A 15,636-nucleotide genomic window follows, 5' to 3' on the forward strand; every position below is an offset into this window, starting at 1 on the left:
TCATGTTCAAAGAGACTGACTCTCTAGTGGCCGCACGGGTCACGGGCGACTCGGCCTCCTGGACAATTGATACATCTTACTACATTTTTCGGTATTGTCATCCATCAAGTATCTTGGTATGGGAACATGAACCGAACCAAGAATTGAATGATGGGGGTTCCATCGACACGAATTGACCCGATCGTCTGATCCTTCTTTCCTCCCACATTTCTTCTAGTATCTTCTAGGCTCGCCCGAGACTCTGACAGGAAACGCTGGGATAAGGGGCGCTGTTAAATTCTCAAATTTACCATTATTATTATCTACAGCCCGCTTGAATTCAGGACTCGTGCTCGGCTTTCTTTCATCAATCGACATCACTGTGGTCAAAGACATCTTCTTGAGTATAATAGCTTACATGAAAGGCTCCGTGGCATACTGTCATCCATTAGTCTTCGCAAGATCAAGAAAAGACAATGACCTCGTGTTTGATCGGCCTTCATGATCATGAGATCTCGAATAATGCCTTCTTGTCACACCGGCAGGTACATGATTTCAATGCAATGAATTCCAGTGAGTCGCAGACTAGCATAACTGGGCCCATTCCGTGGGCGCAACGCCTAACTCGTCACCCACAAAAGCCCCCGAAGCTCAATGGTAATTTTGTACTCCGCGACCAAGCAGACGAAACTATGGCCACGCAAACATTCCCGTATTCATGGCTTTGGCATTAAGGTGGGGGTCACTGGTGATGGGTGCATCAGAACTTTCGTCAACTGGAGACGACCCCGAGGTACGAATACGCTTCCCGTCCCGACTAAGAGACGGTACTAGTATCGTGCGCACCGAGTTAGACCGTCGAAAACTAAGACGTAGCGCTATTACAGGTTCATTATCCACACTAAAGCGGCCTAGGTGGTGAGATTCCCTTTGGGCATGATCTCACCTTGAAGACCTTTCGTGTGCAGTTTTAACGCTCTAATTCCTTCAATTATGTTTACCGAGTGTTCAGGATGCTTTTTCACGCAGCATAGCGTCTCTAGTTAAAATAGGATGAAGTCACGAACAGACGTTAGCGTCTGTGCCCGCGACAGCAGCTTCTTCAGATGGTAAACACCCCAAATGGGACGTTGTCCGAACTTCAGGCGCGCTTGTAGGGGAGGCCCACCTGTCACGCGAACCACTTTGTTTTGGTTCATCAGTTCCTTTCCATCCAGAGGAAATTTTCAGTAGCCCTGTTCGGTAAGAGTTGCCCCCTCAGCCATGGAGCCAGTCTCTAGTACACCCGGGTCGTAGCACCCAGAGCGTGCCTTTCACTTCTAAGATCGCCGTACATCTGCTTCCGAGTTATCCGTATATCAGAGAGATGAGAACTCGAACGAGTAACGCTCTGTGTGAAGGCACATTCAGTTTTCACGTTCGCACATTTTGCCATTATCGCCAATATGCCCAGGGCACATTAAAGCTCCAGCTCGGGCGACACGCAGGAGCCTACAAAAATCTCAGATACCCCCTACTTTGGCCTAGTCAGACACGGGTCGTCCCGAACTTTACGACCGGTTCGTATTTCGGTTCTGTCTCCGAATACGCCACGTTTACTAGTCTGTAACCGTGCTATCGGTCCGCTGTCCAGCCGCCACTTCAAGAATACAGGGCTCTCGCATCTCACCCTACAGGTGATTAAGGAGTCCATGTTTGTGCCAAAATAGTCTAGTCGCCAAGACGAGAGGTGTTTGATCTGTCCGAGATTCATTTGTTCGGGAACTCTTGTCGGCGCGTTGTCTTTTGATGACGAACAAGGACAGCAACGCCGGACTCTAGGTCTAGATATCTCATGCTCGCATGACGCAGCAGTACCACCCAGTTCTTTTGCTTATGGAGAGTGAGGCCATAGTCTTTTGTTGGCTCTTCGTATACAGCCACAGCAAATGATATAGCCCAATGCTACCAGCCGGAGATATTGTCTAAAAGCCTTCTGATGACACCAAGAAGCCTTATTATATTTGCCGCCAGTAGATGGAGGTTTAGGATGTTATTCCCAGGTCAATTACTGGTGGAAAGATGCAGCGACTGCCAATGTCATGTATGGTCCACTAAATGTGTATGGATCTGAGTGGATGATTCAAGTGTTGGTCATGTTGGACGCCGAGCCCCAATGTGGTGACTGCCAGGGGCTACCGGCACGCAGCTGCTTGGCAGGCAAAAACATCCCGGTGAGACTAAAGCGGGGCTGGAAGGGCTCCATATCATCGACAAACGTCCAAAGCAATGCTCGAGGGCTTCTTTCCGCGGTCCGCATGGAAAAGGCTCTACCAACATTATTGAACGAGGTACCATGAGCGCTAGAAGCCTATTGAAGCTGCTAAGGGTTTATAAACAGATAACGGGGGCTATCCTGATTTACAGACATTGATACTCCCAGCGCGTCTGGGGCAGTTCAGATAGGCGGACTTCATCCACCGCTTCCTTTCTTGGAGAGCCACAACCTTTGAAGGCTGTCCACGCAGGCAACCAAAGGATCGGGACTCAACTACATGGATCAGACGATCCTTGAGAAATGAACCTGATCCAGTTCTATGCGCTGACTGGAAGCCTAGAGCACGAAGTGACCAGGGGACGAAGAGTTTCAGGGGGAGTCCCCGTGCTACCCCACAGACAGCGGCCTCGAAAAGGCTGGCGGCCTGGTCAGCGTTTAGGTAGGCCAAGCTCGTCGCTGACATACACACCAATGGGATTGGAGCAAGCCATACTCTGAGCTGATTGTATCGGACCAGGTCTTGGGTCCTGCACCCAATCTATCTCGCGCACATCAGGGCCATCAAGCGAGGGCGATTGATGAAAATGGGAATTCGAGGGTTCCCTTTAGACAATACTGCGAGATCTAGATGGGTCAATGGGGTTCAAGCTGTCAAATTAACTCTTAGATTTAAAGCTCTTGGCCTTCATTGACGGTGTATTTAAACAGCACCACATCCGTCCGTCTACAGGATTGTGATCAACTCAGCTCGACATCAGCTTCCAGACACTCTTTGTTTCTCATTCCATTCTTTGATTCTACCATTCACTCATTCGACTTGAAGTCGCTTCAATCTTTACACTTCACCTCCAACTAACCATCAAAATGAAGACCACTGTCGTTCTTTCCGCCCTTCTCGGCCTCTCCTCCGCTCACTACACCTTCGACAAGCTCCTTGTCAACGGTGCTCAGCAGGGTGGCGACAACACCTACATCCGCAAGCACCAGAACACCTACATGCCCACCAAGTTCAAGAACATCCCCTCCGGATCCATCGCCCCCACCGATGCCGACTTCACCTGCAACAAGGGATCCAACAGCGCCGCCTCCGTTATGAAGGTCAAGGCCGGCGACAAGGTCGGCCTCAAGCAGGCCTTCGGTGGCACCGGCATGCTCCACCCCGGCCCTACCCAGGTCTACATGAGCCCCGTCACCGACGCCAAGACCGACAAGGGCAGCCAGTGGTACAAGGTCAGCCAGTCCCTGCTCTGCAAGGCCGGCGACGCCGCCTCCCTTCGCACCACCGCCTGGTGCAGCTACGGCGAGGACAACGTCAACTTTGTCGTTCCCTCCACCATCCCCAACGGACAGTACCTCGTCCGCGGCGAGCACATTGGCCTCCACGGCGCCCACGACGGCCAGGCTGAGTTCTACTACGCCTGCGCCCAGGTCGAGGTCACCGGCAACTCCGCCACCAGCATGCCCGGCACTGGTGTCTCCATCCCCGGCGTCTACAAGCAGGCCGATGCCGCCGTCAACTTCAGTCTCTGGGGCTCTTCTACCTCCTACAATGTCATTCCCGGCCCTGACGTCATCCCTGGTGGTACCACCCGCGGCAGCGCCAACGGATCCAGCGGCGACAAGATTGCTACCGTTGCTGGCGGCAGCAACGCTGCTTCTGCCGGCAGCGCCACCACTGCCAAGGCCGCTGCCGCCGCTGCCACTCCTGATTGCTAGATGTTCATAGCAGTCAGTCGTGATTGATATCAGCGAGTGTCGCTGACGGGGAAGTTGGTGTTGGAAGTTGTTTCAGTGGATGAGCAAGACGATTTTCTTCAAATGTACATAGTTCGCTGCTGGAATTAGCGGATGCAAATAGTATTCGAATTGACTTCGTCTCTCAAAATTCATGCCTTTGGCTTGTGTCAATGCGAATAAAAAATACAGCTCAAAACCACATCTGCGACTGCCTAACGGCGAGATGAAATGACGAATGCGACACCATCATGCGTTCTGAGTTCTTCTGAGGAGGTCTAGCATCTGGCTCGATATGAGGTGAAAACTCTCATGTTCGACTTAGAAAAGGAGACTGCCAAAGCTTCCCAGTCTCTGCCTCAATTTCAATCTTGATAATCCATTTCTTCTCCGGTAACATATCTCACCCCCCCATAGTCCTCATCCGGCGGGGACTGAAGCAGACGAGTGACAGTTGGCGGGGTCTGTATCCTAAAGGTGAAGCCTTGGTCTGCAGGCACTACGGGTAATGAGGTCTTGACAGGTGACGAGATAGATTTTGGTCTCGGGTCCGGTGAAGGCATTCGGAAATCGAACTCTTCCACTTTCACCATTGCCAACTTCGCACGTTTCGGCGTATCGGAGTCTTCGATGCTGGGGAGAACAATGTCTGATTGCGCGACGACGGTCTCCTGAGCTGGCTCAGCTGCATTAGGCGGCTCAGGTGATGAGCTTTTGCGCTTTGTGGGTGTCGTAGATGCCTCTGGCGTATTGGCTGCCTCCTCAGCTGGTTCAGCTGCGTTCGCCAGGTCGGGTGTTGGACTCCTGCTCTTCGTGGGTGTCGTGGGCATCTCAAAGTAGTGTGGTACTTCGGCTTTGGGCGTGGTCGCCACCCTCTCGTTGTCCACCTCTCGCCAATCGATCTCGTCAATGTCTGCCGCAACTAAGGCCAGAGGCACACTTGACTCCGACATGTTGATGACAGCAGCGACGAGTTGGATCTTCCGGTCCACCGCGAATCCACTCAAAGTGAGTCTTCCAGTTGAGGGATCTCTCATCATCCAGGCGAAAACCTGTTTTGGGAGATTCATGTGATAGCAGACATCCTGTCGAGCCGGATCACGCGGAACGTACAACCTTTCATTGTCTGCCCAGAAGATGCCATCGCTTTTCTCGATCTCGGAGTAGTGGGTTTGACCGTCTTGAAGAATGGACAGTTGCCGATAGATACCATCTGTCTCGTAGGTTTCCAAGTTCATGAGATCTTGGTACATCTTTCGCTTATCTGCAGCCCAGCGTGGGCTACGGCAATGCGCAGCAATTCTGAGAAAGAAGTAAGAGGGTTGCACATCATCGCTTCATTATCCGCGTGGTGACTCACCGGCATAATGCGTACGCCCGACGCTTTATATCCCGGTATGGTTGTACGGGGCTCGATGAATAGACATCCAGGAGAAGGTCCCGATCGCGTACGAAGAAGGACAGATAGCGATCGCCCATGCGAAGCCATACAAACACGGCTTCGAGGCTCTGGGTTTCTTCGACAGTAAAATCGAGAAGCTTTACCTTCGACGCGAACTTCAATCCGAAATTCTTCCTGTCCATGATGAAGAACTCGGTTGTGATAGGCTCAAGAGTTACCTTGCCGTCCGGGTGTCGGACCGGGAAAATCTTCTCCTTCAAAAGAGGCGCAGGATCCAGAGTGCTGTGACGTCCTCGGAAGTCTCCATACGTGTTAAGCGCCAACATAGCTGCTTTGACGTTTGAGAGAGTAGCGGAAGTCAGCTTACTCGACGAAAGGAGAAATTTGTAAACCATGTCGAAGTCGGGCTGGTGAACTCCGAGGAATTTGACGAATAAGGTGTTGAAATCAGGATACATCGAGTTGATTGATATGTGGTTCAGGGGACTAATCGTGCCGAAGGACCAAAAGCAATAGCGAGACGTTAGCCACATGCTACGGCCGGTGCGCTTGTCTCGCACATAGATGAGCTGTTCGTCTGTGAAAGTCTTTCTGCGAGAATTGTCAGCCACTTCTGTAAAATTCACTGCCAAACCAAGAAAAGATGGTGCCAACCTCAGCCGCTCTACTTCTACCTTCCGAGTTATTCCTTTTCCCAGGATATCATCCATTCGCTTGTAACAGTATAGTGCGCTGCTCTCCCGAATATCTTCTTCGATAGATTCTGCCCGCCGAAGCTCAGACAACTCCACGATCATGTCGTCAATGGCAAAGCTCCAATCCGCGATGCCGAGGGTAGTTTGGAAAAACTGTTCCAAAGTTGCCAATCTTTCGTCCGCGCCTTCGAGCTGCGTTCTGTAGCGTTCCTCGAGGTTGTGCTTGGAAAGGATATGATGAGGGGCCTTCCACACACATTCCTTGAGGGTAGCCCAGCGCGGCACGTCTTCATCAGCTCCGCTTTCTCCTGGCACCCAGACTAAACGATTGTTCTGAAACTCTTGCCTCCAAGGTTGTTTAGCTTCTTCATCCCCGGCGGTCGTCAAGCATACTAGCACCTACCATAATTTGGACCGTTCTGTTTTGGCCCGTTCTGAGCTGCTGCCGCTAAGAGACACGAAGAGAGCTTGGATCTTCTCATACAGTCGTACGATTGTGTCGCCAAACGCGTCCGGCTTCGCAAAGCCACTCTTGGGAAGCGACGAAAGCTTCTTGAGGACATCAAGATAGAACTCCATGCTTTCGAAGACACCGGTCTTGACGCGTAGCTCCAGGACCAAAAATCCCCATTTGAAAGAATAAGAAGATGCCGTGACCTCCTCGTCAAGATCAAGGACGGCAAACGGAGTAGCGACATATTCCAAAAACTTCTCCCTCACCTCGGGAAGTGGAAGGAACGTCTCTGACAGGCGGTACTTCTTCCCGTCGTTGCAGATGACCTCGCGATTTCGTAGATTCTCGATAAACGCCGCGTGATTGGGCGACCACTCGTCACAGAGATGCCAGTGTCGCTGCAGCGCGCCGACGAACCTTTCTGGATGGTGCGTGTACACGTGTTCGAACTCTGGTGAGAGCTTTGCGGTGTTTTGCGGGTCGACCAGTGGAAGGTGTGTGCTGATGCTCAGGTAGCGGTGCAGCCACGCAGTCCAGGACTCGCCGCCGTCTTTGGCAGCTGGCTCGTCCTTCGTATACATTTCGTGGAGGAAAGAGGCATCGAATTCGGTGCCTTCGCCACTCGAAGGACCTTTGAGAAGCTCCCAGGGTCCGTACGGGTCGGTTGTTTTCAAATATGTACGATGGTGGGCTGAGCCGGCTGGACTTCGTATGCGATTCTTGGTATCCATCACAACGAGGTTCTCGGCCACCAGTGACGGGTCTTCAGTCTCGACACTCCATTCGTCAGAAAGAAACAGGTATCTCAATCGTTCGACGGCCCGATTCTTCTTCGACGACCCCGACTTCAGTACTTCATGCATTGGTGAGCTGAGGATCCGGTCGCGTACGAAAGTCGTGTTTGCCATTTGCACCCCAAGTCTGTTGAACAAGTTGTGCCGGTCCTGGTCGTCAGGACCAAAAGCGGAGACGCCGCTCAGATCCTTGAGGACGATATGTAGCGAAAGGGACGTCGGTATCTCCAGACCCTTGTTGTCAAAAGGAAAATAAATCGGCTTGACTTTTGCCGCCGTAACCATCTGCGTCGTACATAGTGGAATCAGCGGCATCTTCCGCAGCCGCTTGGCGGCCTCTTGAGGAATGTTGTGATGAATGTGAAGTATTGCTTCCACAGCAAGGCAACGCCACGTCTCGTTGGTTAGGAGATTGTTAGGCGACCAACGAGGGGTATGCTGGCCTGCCCCTCGCATGTCAAACTTGATACGAGCCAGCAGATGGTCCCAAGTCATATACTTAAGACCGTAAGACGAGAGAAGATCCAGATCCGAGTTTTCGTATTCTTTCGCAGGATAGACAGGGTCATCTGTATCCGGGAACAGCGGGTCACCGTTGTCATCGAGCCAAAAAGCAGGTATCCGTCGAACGGCAGAGAGCGTTTGGAATTCATCCGGCGTCCTCGTTCGGAAGACTTCCGCGTCATTCAGAACATCTTTGATCTTACTGTGCAAGCGGGCTGGTGTGATCATGGTGCCTGAGCCAGCGTCCTCCTTTTGAGGTAACCAGCGAGCCCAATGATAGCCCAGTGATGTCTTGGAGAAGCTTTCGACAATGTGGACGAAATGGGTGGCGATGGCATCGAGGATCGCCTGGTTCCGCTTACTTGGGGCTGGGATGCCGTCGCGGACATCGAAATCGGCTTGGAGCAGGAACTAGATCAAAGTCAGCGTGCTCAACATCTCCTGACTATTACTCCGTCCTCTGGAGTTATGTTTGACGCACCTTCAGGCCCAAAGACTTCAACTGCGCGTGGTGGCATCCCCAAACGGGCTGAGGTCCGCTTCGTGGGTCATGTGTCAATTCGAACGCAATGACAATGTCGGTTTGCTCGAGAGCAGTACTCTCATCATCGATCTTCGATGGAGCGTCGAAAAATGTGATATCGTGGATGAAGACCCGCTCGTCTACTGTCTCCTCCGAAGACTTGCTTCTGGTTATGGTGAAAAGGTCTTGTCTCTCAACCTTGCGCCGCTTGAGCCTGATTATAGTCGACTCCAAGGTGTTCCCTTCAGAATCGTGTGAAGACACAGTAAAGTTCTCCACTTTGGTAGTAAGCAGAAGCTCGCAGGTGCTGTTCTGGAGAATCTCGAATTCCCTAAGAATATGACATGTCTGCTCCAAGTCGGCCTGCGGGTCATCATGCTTGTGCAGAAAGAGCGTAATACAAGTACCTCCACTGGTCTCTTGTTCCAAAGGTTCGTCTCTGGGTTGGTCCTCTTCCCAGATTGGTGAGAACATGCCCGTACCGAGATCACCATCACGATGGACGAAACTGAAAGAATATCCGTTGGACTCCCAGTGCATTTTCCAGGCAAGTTTGAAGAGAAACTTGTGCTGCAGCTGACTGGGTATTGCTGCTGTGTCGGCGGTGTCGACGATAGAGCTGGTATCGCACAAGGCATCAACGCTCTTGGGTGTGAGACCATTGTCGTTGAATCTTACAAGGATTCTGCCTGTATGGACTTCGAATTTGATCTCCGCAGCTTCACCTTTTGCCTTCGCCTGACTGTAATCTTGGTTGTCTGCATACTCGACCAACTCCCAAAGGCGATTGACTGTGTCGGCCTTGAATTCTTCCAAAAAGCTACCAGGTCAGGGATTAGCTACCTTGGTCGTTGAAGCTCACTGTATTGTGAAGATGTACCTGATGATGGGAGACTTCGTCCTCCGAAGAATAGTAGCCTCCAGCTTACGCCGGAGGGCAGGGTCCAGGTCCCCAAAGTCCTCGAGCTCAGAGTCCGAGAGCACGCTGTTTGTCTTTGCCAGCTGCTCGATATGCTCCCTGGGCGTGGGCGCCTGGTGCACGAGCTCCGTCCCCATCCTGATTAGCCTAATCAGGACGCGTCGCGCTGCAGTCGTGGAGCTGTACACAGAATCGGCTGGCGTGCTGTGATAATGCAATAGATCTAGTAGCGTTAGTCAGATTGAATAGTCAAGTGTTTCAGATGAGTCCGAATATTGGATTGAAGAGCGAATGAAGGTCCAAGTGTTCACGAACTTATCATGGCGAGGCGCGATGAACTCTCTTCACGCGTCCATCTTAGGGCGATTGTGGTATCCAGTTTCGACCAATTAAATGCCCATTCTCTAATTGAAAGTGGGGAAATATCCTCCCCTTGTCACTTCAACAAAGGGTCAACACCAAGAAACAGTGGCAAAATGGTGAGCATGTTTTCTTTTGCCTAGACCACGATGACTCAATTGCCCCCTATTTGTATCGGTTTATCTGCATAATCTTAAACTTCCATCTGCACCAGTTTTCGAGTTCGTGCTTGCGCGGTCAGGGTGTTTTCGCGTTTCCGAAGCATCCGCAAACATCCTTCTTGGCTTGGCAACATTCAAGTTTTGGGAACCCGTAAAACATAACCTTCCACGCGGAGAAATTTATTCGTTGACGTTGGGAAAGGACAAAAAATAGCACGGAGACCGTCACTCAGCTTGACATCTCGCTGTATTGGGCTGCAAAGCTCTCCGAATTCGACTTTGGGGGTGATGGAGTACCCGCTCGGGTCAGACACAATGCCATTGGCTGGTGAACGACAAGCCCTTGAGAATGTTCAAAGTATCCCGCTGGGCATGTTTCGTCACTGCTAGGCGATATCCAGATAGAGGGCGCAGGCCCATCGCAGTGGTTGCATGTGGTACAATGCTCCGAAACCGTCAGGTTAGGGTAAGTCATCTGAGTTTGGTAAATATGAGATGGCGGGCTCTCGACCGAGATAGTGACGCGGAGCGAGGAGGAATCCGTCATCCTTTCGGACATCAACGGTCGACCTGGTCCGGAGCGCTCCGTCTCCGCGAGGACCGCAGCTAATCTTCAGATGACAGCACCAGCAAGGTCAGGTGGACGAAGAAAACCGACTTGGTCAGGGCCAGCAATCAAGGTTCCTAACATACCGAAAAGACTCAAAGTCAGAGACGCAATTGAATGACTCAAATTCATAATCTCATTTCAGGGCCAACGCCCAGCCTATCCTCTGAACGCCATCTATCATGCCCAAGAGGTTGCTTGTGTACCCCGGAAGACGTCGAGAAATAACCACTAAAACAGGACTCCCAAGTTACGACGCGTTCGCGCTCACGTCGTTGAAAATCTTCTTCTTGATATCCATCGCAACCAGACCCGTCTTCTCCTGCATGGCCACCGCGTTGGTATCCTTGACAAGCTTCTCGACCAAGCCGTCCACCTTCTTGCCGCCCGTGCCCATGGCGTTCATCGACGACGCACTCCGTCCTTGCCGAGAAACCTGCGTCGTGGCTTCCTTGATCTTGGAGGCGAGATCGAGCATCTGCTTGTTTCCGTAGTCGCGGTTCGTGAAGAGCGGGCTCTGGCTCAGCGTCTGCACCCAGTACTTGTGCCACAACAGCTCCAACAGGTGCGAGTCGAGCGTGCTCTTGAAATGTGACACCTCCAGACTGTAGTATTTGCTCGCGTGGGCGCCAAACTCCGCCGCCTTGGCCAGGGGGACCTCCTGCCAGCCTTCGCTCGTGACGCCGCCGCCGCCGCCGCTGCTGCTCTCCTTCTCCTTGACATAGTTCTCGGGGTACGTGCGGAAGGCGCCGATCTCGACCTTGCCGGCGTTGATTGTGCGGTCGGGGTCGATGACGACGGCGAGGAAGGGCTCCTGGAACTGCTGCTGCAGGGCCTGAGTGCTGACGTCGATGCCGGAGAGCCAGCAGCCGTAGCCCGGGTGGGAGTGGTACCAGCCGACGACGTTCTCCATGCGGCCCTGCTCGCGGCACAGGGTGAGGTATTCGACCATGTACTCCTCAGCGTCGCCCTGGGCGTTGACGCGCGTCTCGGTTCCCTCGACGGGTAGTCGGAAGGCATCTGTGACGATGAAGGTGTCGCCGTTGACGTACCCTTGCATCAGCCCCATCACCTCGAGGTTACCGCCGGACCGGGCGTGCATGACCATCTTGATGAGCGCAACGGCGCTGATGCGGACGTTCTTGAAGTGGTTCGGGTTCTGGGCCCACGGGCGGGCGGCCATGGCTGTCTTCTGGGCATCGGTATCGAGGTCGTAGAGGGCGTCGCGTTTGGGGTCGACCAACTTGACGTTGTTGTCGAGCTCTGCGGGCGGCGGTTAGCATGAGGCGGCGGGAGCAATGGATCGGGGAGTAATCAGAAATAGCTTACCCCACGACTTGAGAGCTGTCTCCATCTTGGCTGCTCGAACTGCGTGAGCAGGATTTGTTTGATGGAGTTGACGGCGGGAAAGAAAGGTTGAAGGTGGAAGGCGGCAACAGGTATCTTACCCCACCATTCAGGTGCCTGCCTCACGTCAAAGCTTATCTGTATCGATAAGATAAAGCTCTGGGCACCTGGAAGGTTCACTTATGTAATCCCCACCCCTGCGGAGAAAGTCCGGGGTTTTCCATCCAAGTGGGTCACTCCTCCATTCGTGTTGCGACCGGTACGCAATTGACCTCTCGACGACTTCACTTATCAACAGCACTAATGGTATCACGAACACAACCTCAAAACGCCAAGATGCAAAGTTTCAACACAGAAGGCTTGTCAGAGACAAGTCTTCTTATCACGTGATGGCTCAATGCTCGGCATCATCATCAGCGGGCAGTGCCTTTCGGGCGTCCCCGGACTTGAGGCCAGCGCCAACATGATTCGGCTCATCGCATTTCCAGGAAAAACTCAAACATCAGCGTGTTGTCGCGTTGATAGCCATTCGAGGTACATTCTCACCTCTTGGCTCGGACTCTGAATCTTTGCTCTCGAAAAAGAAAGTCATTCGAATGACTTTTTGTGGGTGTCTGATGGGACCACGCGGGCGGGAGATGGCCGAACGCCGTTCATCTTCCACGCGTCGCTCAGCGGGTCTTGCATCGAGATGATGAACGGTTCGATGCGACGCGCGGGGGGGAACGAAAATCACTTGGAAGAAGCGATCTCTGAGATATGTGAGAACCAGTATTGTCGGATTTGCGGTTTCCAAGACGGGAAAGACGCACAACCCTGGCAGATCACTGGGCGACTAGCAGCTCTTGGCTTCAGATCCTTGGGGGATATGGATCTTGAGGCTCAAGCAAACGACAAACGTCATGGCATCTCCCGGATATCTTCATTCCCGAAATATTTCTGCGCACGCAATTAATTGCGTCGAACTCCGGTCCACATTCGATTACCAATAGCCGCCACGCACACGACGCAACGCGGACTTTGTGCCGAATTCCGCCCAAACTGCAAAGTCACCCTCCCGCGACGACTCGCGAACGCGAGAGCGAAGGGATGTTCCCGGCCACGCCGCGTGGCACATCCGCGCCGGCTCCGAGAGAATGCTTTGACATCATCCCAAGGAAAGGGAGGGCGGCCACACTTTGAGGCGAAACGCAAAATTCGTCGCAACACTTCGGGGGTTCATGCAACCAGCAAAGGTACGGATATGGGACTGCTGCGACGCTGCTGGCCTTGCGACTGGGCTGTTTCACCCTTCGACGACGCACAAACACAACCCACCAATCGCTCAGTCTTTCTCACACACGAGCAGCGAAGAACACGAAGGCACGTTTTGGCACATTCAAAGCACATTAGGTACCGTCATTATTACTGTAAAGATGTTATGGAAAAGGAAACCGAAAAGAGCTGATCTAGTCTACACACAACACTGAGGCTAAAGGAAAAAGAAGATGCAATTCCCGAATCCGAACCCGCCACCGAGTCCGAGGGTGGCAATTTTGGATTTCTCTCCCCTCTTCCTAAAGAGAAGGGATCTCGGACTCTAAAGTACAGGGTGACGGGGGGACGCCGAGACCGTCTGAATAGTCAAGGGCACGCCCCCCAATGGTCAGAGCAAATCGTAGTTGGCCCCTTGCCTGCCAAATGGGAAATCCCTTAGGCGGTGAACGCAACGGCGTCACCGGCAGCGGACTCGTCGCGGCGGTTGCGGTTAGCCTTCTTAGTCTTCTTGCCGCGGTGGTGAGGCTCGCGGGCCTCAATGTCACGAGCCTCAAGAGCCTCGTCGGTGGTGGCCTCGTCACGGCGGTTGCGGTTGGCCTTCTTGGTCTTCTTGCCGCGGTGGTGGGGCTCACGAGCCTCGATCTCGCGAGCCTCGAGAGCCTCATCGGTGGTGGCCTCGTCACGGCGGTTGCGGTTAGCCTTCTTCGTCTTCTTGCCACGGTGGTGGGGCTCGCGGGCCTCGATGTCGCGGGCCTCAAGAGCCTCGTCGGTGGAAGCCTCGTCACGACGGTTGCGGTTGGCCTTCTTGGTCTTCTTGCCGCGATGGTGGGGCTCACGAGCCTCGATATCACGGGCCTCAAGAGCCTCATCAGTGCTGGCCTCATCGCGGCGGTTGCGGTTGGCCTTCTTGGTCTTCTTGCCACGGTGGTGGGGCTCACGGGCCTCGATGTCGCGGGCCTCGAGGGCGTCATCGTGAGCACCCTCGTCACGGCGGTTGCGGTTGGCCTTCTTGGTCTTCTTGCCGCGGTGGTGGGGCTCGCGGGCCTCGATGTCACGCTCCTCTACGGCAGCGTGGTCGACAGCCTCATCGATGGAGGCCTCATCACGACGGTTGCGGTTGGCCTTCTTGGTCTTCTTGCCACGGTGGTGAGGCTCAGGCTCACGAGCCTCAATGTCACGGGCCTCAAGGGCATCCTCGACGATGGACTCGTCACGGCGGTTGCGGTTGGCCTTCTTGGTCTTCTTGCCGCGGTGGTGAGGCTGTGGTAGGTTGTTAGAATATGGGAAACCATTTGATCATATATAGTCAAGCGTCTTACCTCACGAGCCTCGATGTTAACGGCCTGGGGCGCGGCAACGGCAGGAATGGCAAGTGCCAAGGCGGGAGCCTTAATTAACTCATATTAGCGCACATGTCCCCCACTGTATAAACTCATGATGGTGTCCAACTCACTACCACGCGTCTGGCAACCTCGCCATTGGGGATGAGGTTGAGGGACTGAACGCCCTGGACGGCAAGGATGCTCGCCAAGAGGAAGTGGCCGAAGGAAGGGTAATGCATCTTGATGGAAAAGGAATGGTAAGGCTGACCGGCAGCGAATGACAGCAACTGAAATTACAGAAAGGAAGAGAATGAAAAGTCGCGTCAAGCGATTAGGGGCCAACTGTGGAATGAGAGGGTTGAATGGTCAGATGTTTGTGGGCTGATGAGCGGGTTTGAGTGATTTATATCTAGCTCAAGTCTTCTCTCTCGTCCTCCAGAATCACTCCTGTGCCTGACGGGGGGGAGTGGATGGATGTGACATGGCCCCCCCTTCCGGCAGATGTCGTCCCCCAAACCTCATCGCGAGTTGTACGTACGGGCAGGGGCCGGGGCCCCAAGTTTAGACGAGTTCCTTCGACTTCGAAGGCGTCAAACTGTGATCGTCCTGCTCTGCTAGACCAGAAACGTCTCAGAGTTCGAGTGAAAGGGTCTAGAGGGGGTGGTTGGTCACGGAGTTGGGGCACTGGGGGAGGGAAGAGAGACGGGCAGGCAGGGTCACGGGCTATGACGGCTTGTTCTGCAGACACAATGGAGAGAGTTGCTCGGACTGGGCTAGCCGTAGAGACGGGACACCATTCAAAACTGCCCCAGGACCACGCCTGGTGATGTCGAGGATCGTTGGGTAGTGCGGGGATGGGGCGGTCTGGGTGGCTTGCTGGGATTCGAGCCGTTACCCGCGTCTCTGCGTATTCCAGCGGCATGCGCTCGCTTCAACAAGCATAATATCTTATTGGCGATAGGAATGACCCTGGTTGGGCCTCGCTTACAGTTTCAGTCTGCGAGGAAGTCGGGCCAGGGGTGTTTTGTGGAGGCGCCTCTTTCTCGTTTGGTGGTTTGGGAACTTGGCAACGAGGGAATGACAGGGCTCCCAGCCAGATCTGATGCTAAGCCTGATCGACAGGCCGTTACGGAAGGTGTTCACGACACCGGCGCGGTCAGGGCGAGGGAGCCAGAGGTGAAGAGAAGAGGGATGAGTGACCACTGAGAGACGAGGTGGTGTTGGGAGAGGACAAATGCGGCATGCGAGATTGGCTACGGTTAGTGAGAGAGCCGCACAGGGGGGGCGGTCTTCGGTCGTCCCTCTGACACAGCAGCAGTCC

At 53.6% G+C, this 15,636-nt stretch overlaps 4 protein-coding genes across 4 annotated transcripts; 1 reads left to right on the plus strand and 3 right to left on the minus strand.

Moving 5' to 3' along the window:
- Positions 1–3,100: 3,100 nt before the first annotated feature.
- eglD-6 (putative endo-beta-1,4-glucanase D) lies at positions 3,101–3,952 on the plus strand (the record flags this gene model as incomplete). The annotated part of the gene is made up of 1 exon (XM_037316865.1): positions 3,101–3,952. One exon carries the CDS (start codon positions 3,101–3,103, stop codon positions 3,950–3,952), a length of 852 nt encoding a protein of 283 aa, XP_037184424.1.
- A 383-nt stretch (positions 3,953–4,335) lies between these two features.
- Positions 4,336–9,398, minus strand: CGCA056_v001606 (uncharacterized protein; the record flags this gene model as incomplete). Its single annotated transcript, XM_037316866.1, has 6 exons — positions 4,336–5,272; positions 5,331–5,963; positions 6,027–6,413; positions 6,471–8,230; positions 8,301–9,162; positions 9,223–9,398. The coding sequence occupies 6 exons, from the start codon at positions 9,396–9,398 to the stop codon at positions 4,336–4,338; spliced, it is 4,755 nt and encodes a 1,584-aa protein (XP_037184421.1).
- A 1,241-nt stretch (positions 9,399–10,639) lies between these two features.
- On the minus strand, positions 10,640–11,743 carry RRI1 (COP9 signalosome complex subunit 5; the record flags this gene model as incomplete). Its single annotated transcript, XM_037316867.1, has 2 exons — positions 10,640–11,652; positions 11,719–11,743. 2 exons carry the CDS (start codon positions 11,741–11,743, stop codon positions 10,640–10,642), a joined length of 1,038 nt encoding a protein of 345 aa, XP_037184422.1.
- A 1,685-nt stretch (positions 11,744–13,428) lies between these two features.
- On the minus strand, positions 13,429–14,554 carry CGCA056_v001608 (uncharacterized protein; the record flags this gene model as incomplete). The annotated part of the gene is made up of 3 exons (XM_037316868.1): positions 13,429–14,253; positions 14,313–14,381; positions 14,447–14,554. The coding sequence occupies 3 exons, from the start codon at positions 14,552–14,554 to the stop codon at positions 13,429–13,431; spliced, it is 1,002 nt and encodes a 333-aa protein (XP_037184419.1).
- Between the last annotated feature and the right edge of the window lie 1,082 nt (positions 14,555–15,636).

The sequence above is a fragment of the Colletotrichum aenigma genome, assembly GCF_013390185.1.
Source record: "Colletotrichum aenigma strain Cg56 chromosome Unknown KSG_Cg56_contig01, whole genome shotgun sequence".
Classification (NCBI taxonomy): domain Eukaryota; kingdom Fungi; phylum Ascomycota; class Sordariomycetes; order Glomerellales; family Glomerellaceae; genus Colletotrichum; species Colletotrichum aenigma.